Source organism: Bison bison, unplaced genomic scaffold (assembly GCF_000754665.1).
Source record: "Bison bison bison isolate TAMUID 2011002044 unplaced genomic scaffold, Bison_UMD1.0 scf7180017864456, whole genome shotgun sequence".
NCBI lineage: Eukaryota > Metazoa > Chordata > Mammalia > Artiodactyla > Bovidae > Bison > Bison bison.
This window is the reverse complement of record NW_011495018.1, coordinates 8947434-8955610: the sequence shown is the minus strand read 5'-3', so window position 1 is coordinate 8955610 and position 8177 is coordinate 8947434. Positions and strand designations below refer to the sequence as shown.

The following is an 8177-nucleotide window of genomic DNA, read 5'->3' as shown; positions in this document are numbered from 1 at the left end:
CAAGAGTCTTCTCCAACACCACAGTTCCAAAGCATCAATTCTTCGGCGCTCAGCCTTCTTCACAGTCCAACTCTCACATCCATACATGACCACAGGAAAAACCATAGCCTTGACTAGACGGACCTTTGTTGGCAAAGTAATGTCTCTGCTTTTGAATATGCTATCTAGGTTGGACATAACTTTCCTTCCAAGGAGTAAGTGTCTTTTAATTTCATGAGGAAATAAAAGTTTGTCCTTTCTTTCTCTTTGAGAATTCTGGACCCCTCTCTCCTTGGGGACCCCTAGAGTTCTTATCAACCTGCCTAGGAAATGACTCTCTCAGATTGACAGCATAACATCACTCCTGCTTATGTCTAAATTTGCTCTAGAGAAAGCAGCTTAATCTTTGGGGGGTCAGGGAATAATTTTTTAACTAATGACTGAATAAATGAATGAATGAACCATTGAAAGAAAGAGTAAAGGAATGATAACGGGAAAAGTGAATGAAATGATGTGGCAACAGCAAGCATTTGCAATGTAGCAATAAAATACAGCACTTCTATAGCAGGTTAGTCTTCATAGATACAAACACAGGAGCCACATTTCCATGGCTGGCCACATGCGGCCCAGGGTGGTGGTTGAGACAGGTGATGTTCTCTAGTGGCTGAGGGCCCTGTCCCTCCAGACCTTCTATGAGGTCAGGTCTCCCACTGGGCTGAGGAGCTGCTCCATGTGAGGACAACCTGGAGATGCCTGCCCTACAGCAGGGCTCAGACCATCTCCCCAAACCACACCCCAGGGCTGAAGGAGGCAGGCATTTCCTGCATCATATTTCTATTATGGTCAGAGGGATAGGTTATATGGAAAACTTCCCCTGATTGACCTCTCCACTTTTGCAGAGGTTTATTTTTGTTCTCACTGTCCTTGGCACCAAGGAAGGAATCAGTCTAAGAGCAAACTAACTAAACAGGGGAGGGCACAGCTAACTAACTAAAAGTTAGCTCAACTAACTTAGAGAGTGTCAAGCGTGTGTCCTGGTGAGATGTCCCTTCTGTGTCTCGTTTTAACCCAGAGAGGCTCCAACCTCGCTCCTGGGTGGGACACACACTGGTGGCTGAGAGAGGAAGACAGGGTGGGGTCAGGTCTGATGGGCAAGAGGAGGAGGTAGAGACCTCAGCAGGAGTGTGACACCCCGTGTGTGCACTTTGCCCACAGCGGGGAGAGCTGGACGCCCCTCTCACCTCTGCAGGTCCTGGAGCCCACGAGGGGGTCCTGGGCCCCCTGTGCTAGGGGTGCAGAGGGTGAACCAGGAGTGGTGTCACACTCTCGTATCTGGGCCTCACCTGCCTCTTTGCTTGTCCAAGGAAACAGTCCTCAGGGTTGGCCATACTGTGCCCTCCAGGGGGTCCTGATCCCAAAGACCAGGGTGGGCTTCCCTGAGCCATCAGTGGGGCTTCCCAGGAGATGTGGAGTCATGTGAGGGGAGGGTCCTGGGTGACGCCCCTCTCCAGAAGGGTGAGTCTCCTTCCCTGTGGGCATCATGCCTGAGAAGTCTGGTGAGCAAAGCTATGTGATTGGGTCGGGTCCAGGTGGGGAGGCTGCCTGCTGGAGGGACCACAATTCCAAAGGCTGATGCGTGCTTTTTCCTCTGCTGCAACAGCCTCAACTGTAATAAAGAGTCTCTCGAGATTATAGAGGGGCCGCCAGAATCTTCTAACTCACGGAAGATTTGTGACACTTCACACGCGGAATACACATCTTGTACCAATACCATGACCGTCAAGTACACAAGAAAGCCCAACCACCCAGCCCCTGATTTCTTCTTAATTTTCCGTCGTGTGTTGTAGGGTAGGTTTTAGAGAGCAGAGACCTGCTGCCGTGCCCTCCCCTGTCTGTGAATGGCTCCATGGGAGCTAGGTGTGTGGTATTTACGTGACTGTTGAAATAAACTTGACCATCACTGGGTGAGTGACAGGCAGGGTGACTACTGAGTCTCTCCAGAATCATCCACCAGTTCTATCCCAGCCTTTCTGCAAACCCCGGATTTTTGAGGTGGAAAGTCCTGATATGAAAATTCTTTGACAAATTGTATTTTTCATCTTGATGATGTGAAAATTTCCTCCCAAATGTAAAATTTCCCTTCCTGATCTTTTAAAAATCCCTTTGGCATTTTCCAATAAATTCATTTTAAATTTGAGGTACAGATAGTATCTCATGTTTGTGCTCAGTCGTGTCCGACTCTTTGCCACCCCATGGACTGTTGACCGCCAGGCTCCTCTGTCCATGGAGTCTTACAGACAAGAATACTGAAGTGGGTTGCCATTTCTTCCTCCAGGGAATCTTCCTGACCCAGGGATTGGACTCGCATCTCCTGCGTCTCCTTCACTGTAGGTGGATTCTTTACCACTGAGCCATCAGGGAATATACAATACATATATATAAGGTCTGTAGGTGTATAGTAAATATGTAGACATATAGCAGATACATATATTATATATATATGTATATGTACATATATAAATATATTAGTATACTAATGGAAATTTATGTTCATTATATAGGTGTTATGCAGGTATATAGATACATATGTAACCCAGAGGAAACAAGACACAGTCCCCGAAATTGCTTTTTTCCTCATTAATGTTTTGCTGAAAGTTTCCCCCAATTATCAGTTGGAAGAAAATGCTTATTGATTTGACTTACCCAAAGTCTATTTAAGCTGCTCTCCAATCCCAGAGATTAGTGACATTTGCCTTGTGCCTAAGGGTGGGCAACATTACAAATGAGAACAACGGTTCTTGCAGATTTCAGGAATCAGCTGAGCAAGAGGAGAGACGTCCTCTGCTCACCTGTCTCATCACATATTGACCCCATCCCTCCCTCTGTGTCTGTCCCAGTCATCTGTCTCCTCTTTGGAAGGAAACGCTTCTTACTCCTGAGCTTTAAAAACTTGTCAGTCTAGAGGTTGGATCATTCTACTTATTGCTGTAATCATTCTGAATAAAGTCTCTTTACCTGAGTCTGGAATTGTTTTTTTGTTTTGTTTGTGAGTCCTCATTTCACAGTGTCGGAGCCTCCGGCATCACTGAGAGTGACTGAAATCCTCTCTGAAGGTCTTTAAAACCAGAGGAATTCTCCTTTGTCTGAGGCCTGTCTGGAGACAGGAGTTGTGCCTATTTTGACTCTTTCTCTCACCTTCACAACGAAAACCTCCCCAGAAAGAGAAACGAGATGCTGGCCCAACTCTCTGCTAAACTTTCTAGCAACATGGTTGATGGTAAAGAATATTTGATGAGAATGTGTTGAATCTCTTTGATTCCCCCTAGCCTAGTACTGCATCAGGGTTACTTTTGAAGTTCTGAAAAGAGTAAAACATAAAGCCTGCATTCTCAGTTCATCAAAGTTGGGTGACACTGCATTTTATCAGATCAGATGTTAGGAGGATCAAAAAGCACAATGGTGCCTGAATGGCACAGCCTCTTGTAGGCCTGGAACTGATCAAATTGCCTTCAAGTCTTTTACTTCTGCTCAGAGTGGAAGGGGTGGTGTGGGGGCCTCTTCATGGACCTTGAGCTGGGTCATCAACTCCCTCAGGAACAACAATGCCCAATGAGGCCGGCTCAGAGCCATGCTGGGATCTCCCTCCCGCAAGTGAGTTTCCTGGAGGTGGGTTTTCTTTGCTGATGTTGTAGATATTAGGAAAGCTTTCATCCTGATCTCCTCCAGTTCACCCACCACTATCCAGCACATGTATCCAAACAGGATCTGATTCCATTTTCACTTCCTGTTGAAAGCCCTTCTATGAATCCCTGCCATTAAGATTAAATTTACCCATCTTAGCAGAGTTTGGGGCTTCCCTGATAGCTCAATCAGTAAAGAATCCACCTGCCATGCAGGAGGGCCAGGGTTTGATCCCTGGGTCAAGAAGATCCCCTGGAGAAGGAAATGGCAACCCACTCCAGTATGCTTGCCTGGAAATATTCCATGGACAGAGAAGCCTGTTTAGAGCTTATAAAATCCTTTCCATCTGACCTTCCCTCCGTCTTAATGTCTTCTTCCTTATACGCTTTCTCAGGGCTGAGCCATCACACACTGAATATTGGGCCCAGTAGAACTTTGGGCATCTTCGTGCCATAGTTCACATTGTCCCCTGGGCCAGAAGTACATCCTTACAGCACTTCAGGTTTCACCTGCTCGCTTCTGAGGGTTCCCAATTAGTACATCATGATTAAGCTGAATGGATAACTCAACAATTGATAGCTTATGGTGAACAATGCTGAATTCTCGATCTCTGAAGAAGAAGATTTAGCTTCATGACCAGGGACCAGGCTTGATCACTCAAGAGCTTTTGTGTAGCAGAGTTTTATTAAAGTATGAAAAGGGGCAGGGAAAGTTTCTGACATAGACATCAGAGGGGGGATGCCCCATTTGCTAGTCATTAGCAAGGGAATTACATACTTTTTAAATTAGTTATTACAATAAATCAAAAGAATGTCTCAAGGTTGTAAAAATTTTACCAGACCTGCTCCCACAATTTACATTTTAGGGTAACAGGATTATAACTTAACAACAGAAAGATCCTACCAGACCCACTTCCATAATATACATTTGATATCAGGATTAGTCAGAAGGCTTTCAGGAAGGAGAAACTGTCCTCAAGCAGGATCAGTTCAGTTCAGTCTCTCAGTCATGTCCAACTCTTTGCAACCCCATGGTCACCAGGCCTCCCTGTCCATCGTCAACTCTCAGAGTTTACTCAAACTCATGTCCATTGAGTCAGTGATGCCATCCAACCATCTTATCCCCTGTCATCCCCTTCTCCTCCCGCCTTCAATCTTTCCCAGCATCAGGGTCCTTTCAAATGAGTCAGTTCATCACATCAGGTAGCCAACGTATTGGAGTTTCAGCTTCAGCATCAGTCCTTCCAATGAATATTCAGGACTGATTTCCTTTAGGATGGACTGGTTGGACTTCGTTGCAGTCCAAGGGACTCTCAAGAGTCTTCTCCAACACCACAGTTCAAAAGCATCAATTCTTTGGCGCTCAGCTTTCTTTATAGTCCAACTCTGACATCCATACATGAGTACTGGAAAAACCACAGCTTTGATTAGATGGACCTTGTTGACAAAGTAATGTCTCTGCTTTTTAATATGCTGTTTCGGTTGGTCATAACTTTCTTCCAAGGAGTAAGCTTCTTTTAATTTCACAGCTGCAGTCACCATCTGCAGTGATTTTGGAGCCCTCCAGAATAAAGTCTGCCACTATTTCCACTTTTTCCCCATCTATTTGCCATGAAGCAATGGGACCAGATGCCATGATCTTAGTTTTCTGAATGTTGAGCTTTAAGCCAACTTTTTCACTCTCCACTTTCACTTTCATCAAGAGACTTTTTAGTTCCTCTTCACTTTCTGCCATAAGGGTGGTGTCATCTGCATAGCTGAGGTTATTGATATTTCTCCCCTGGCAATCTTGCTTCCAGCTTGTGCTTCCTCCAGCCCAGCGTTCCTCGTGATGTACTCTGCATATAAGTTAAATAAGCAGGGTGACAATATACAGCCTTGATGTACTCCTTTTCTTATTTAGAACCACTGTTGTTCCATGTCCAGTTCGAACTGTTGCTTCCTACCTGCATACAGATTTCTCAAACAGGATACATTGTTGTTATATAATCCATAGTACAGAGTTTAAACTGAGTTTGTTTGTTGTGTAATCATCAGTTCCCGGCTTAAAGGGGAAAAAAAAAAAACATTTTATGTGACTAAGACTAAGGAGTGTAGACGGGGGAAAAAAAGACATGTGTCCTTTCCTCCTCCTTGAGAATTCCAGACCCCTATCTCGTCCTTGGAATCCCCGGACTTCTTAGCAACCTGCTTAGGAATTGACCATCTCATTCCCCCCTTTTCTTTAAGGAGAATTATGTTGCCAAGGGAAAGAGGCATCGTTTTCATTCCATAACTACTTCCTGCTGTTGAAGGGTATCGTCCCTAAACTATTGAGGCAACATATTCTCCTAACCCTCATATTGAGGGCCTCTGATCCAAGGACTTCAAATAAAAGTTGGAGGAGTCTGTGGTACTTTTCGGAGGCTATACAACCATTCGTAAATTAAAAGTTTTCAAACGGTTGGAAGCAAATTCAGCTACACAGCTACAAGTGCAGGGAGCAAATAGTTCAAGCAGAAAAATTAGAATTATCACGATTAAGATAGTTTTCCACCATAGGGAGCTAGTTAACATTTCCAAAAGTGATGTGACTGAGACTTCAGGAGAATCCATAGCCTGAATCATCTTCTTCATGTGTTTAGTAAAGTGAGTAACATTAGTACTCATATCTGGTATTATGTACAACATTGGGTATGAATAATAGCACAAGTTCCTCCTCGTGCAGCCGTTAGAATATCTAAAGCCAATCTGTTTTTGTAAAACCACCTTTCTAATTTGTATTTGTTTAATATAATAATTTGTACTAAGGGCTGAAATAGCTTTTTGAGACTCTTGTAAAGCCTGCTGAGTAAACTTAGAGCATCAACTTGTAGCATAACATCTGTAGTTCCCAGAAAGGGAATGAATATTGCAACTGCATAATCATACCAGTGAAATACAGACCTTGCCCAGCGAGTTTTAAGGTGTGGCAGATTGGCAGGATTCTCTGGAAGCTCTGAAAATACAAAGCCATGAGTAAAAGGTAAACCTCAGGTGCATCTCCCTATCCAGCCAGGGGGAAGCCATGCCTGTAGGTAAGAGCCAGTAGGTCCCGTTTGGAGCAAACCAGCATGACTGAGGGATCCAGTCCCAATCAGTTCCTGGGCAGGCAAAGGGAGGACCTGAACTGGGATTGGAAAACACAGGAATGATCACATTGCATATTTAATGAGGCAAAAATCCCAATTGTTTCCAATCATTCTAATTAAGTTGTCAGCTAACTTCTGGGGATGGCTCCATTTGTTACAAGCATATAGGAGTATTAGATAGTAGGCATCCCTTTTAAGGAGTTAGCCATATGATCTTATCCCATGTTTGATAAACATCAGGTAGGAAACCACCAGATCTAGATGCATTTACCTATTTATGTGCAGCAAAACAGTCATTAAACAAAGGTAATGTATAATCAAAGTTGGAAGTCACAGTATATCCATAGTTAAGGTACAAAATGTTACAGCAGTCCATCTTAGGATTGCTAGATATCATTAGACTAAAGACAGACATCACACATGGTTGCTGATGGTGAAGATATTCACAGAGTTGAAGAAAGTCTTTTCTTCAACCAGAGAAACCCACCATGGAAAGCCTTCAATTGATGAGGAGGTTGAAAAGCTGAAAGCTGAGTCAAATAGTTAGTTCTAAGGCTTTAGGGTCTATGACAATATCTGTGTGCAAAAATGGTCTCCCATAGAGACAGTCCCTTCTTGTTAGGGGCAGTTCAAGCCCTCATTAAAGCTATGGGTAAAACTTTAAACCAACTGTCTGTGTTTCCTGCGTTAGCTTACATGGATTCTTTTAATAATGTCCTTAGCCTTTTCAACCTTTTCTGAAGATTGGGGTCTCCAGGAACAGTGTAAGTGATATTCCATTCCTAGAGCTTTTGACACCCTTTGAATTAAGGCAGCTTTAAAGGTGGAGCATAGTTGCTCTGGAGGCTCTGTGGCAGCCCAAACCTGGGAATAATTTCATGGATTAAAAATTTTATAACTTCCTTTGCCTGTTCACCATGGCAGGGAAAGGCTTCAATCCATTCAGTGTCTACTCAGGCCTGTAAGCAAGAAAATCTGTTTGTTTTTGGCATATGAGTAAAAGGAACCACAGCCTCATTTATTATTCATAATTCTTGCACTAGTCTCTGTTCATCATTTGACTTTTTCACACCCAAAATAGGAGTGTTGCATAGACTATTATAGGGAATGAATAGCCCCTGCTCCTTTAACTTTTCAATGATGGGTTTTAACTCTTCCTTAACCTTGGGCTTTCGTGGGTACTGCTTTTGATGTGGAAATAGGTTAGGGTCTTTAAGCTTGATAATGACAGGAACAGCATTTTGTGCTCAACCCACAGTTTTTCCATTAGCCCACACTTTAGGATTTACACTTTGTTCAATTAATGGGAGAGAAAGAGAAGTCTCCACATTGATGAAAACAGAGGCCTGGACCTTGCTCAGTATAATCCCTCCCCAGAAGGGGTGAGAGAGACTCCGCACAGGTGAGA

General features: G+C 43.7%; 1 protein-coding gene across 1 annotated transcript in view; it reads left to right on the top strand.

The window, feature by feature from the left end:
• The window catches only part of LOC105002547 (spermadhesin Z13), a 6974-nt gene extending 4796 nt beyond the window's left edge, over window positions 1-2178 (top strand). The window contains exon 4 of the mRNA XM_010859214.1: window positions 1640-2178. Coding sequence (XP_010857516.1) covers window positions 1640-1826 — 187 coding nt within the window. The 3' untranslated portion in view covers window positions 1827-2178. The remainder of the gene's footprint in view (window positions 1-1639) is intronic.
• The last annotated feature ends 5999 nt before the right edge of the window (window positions 2179-8177 follow it).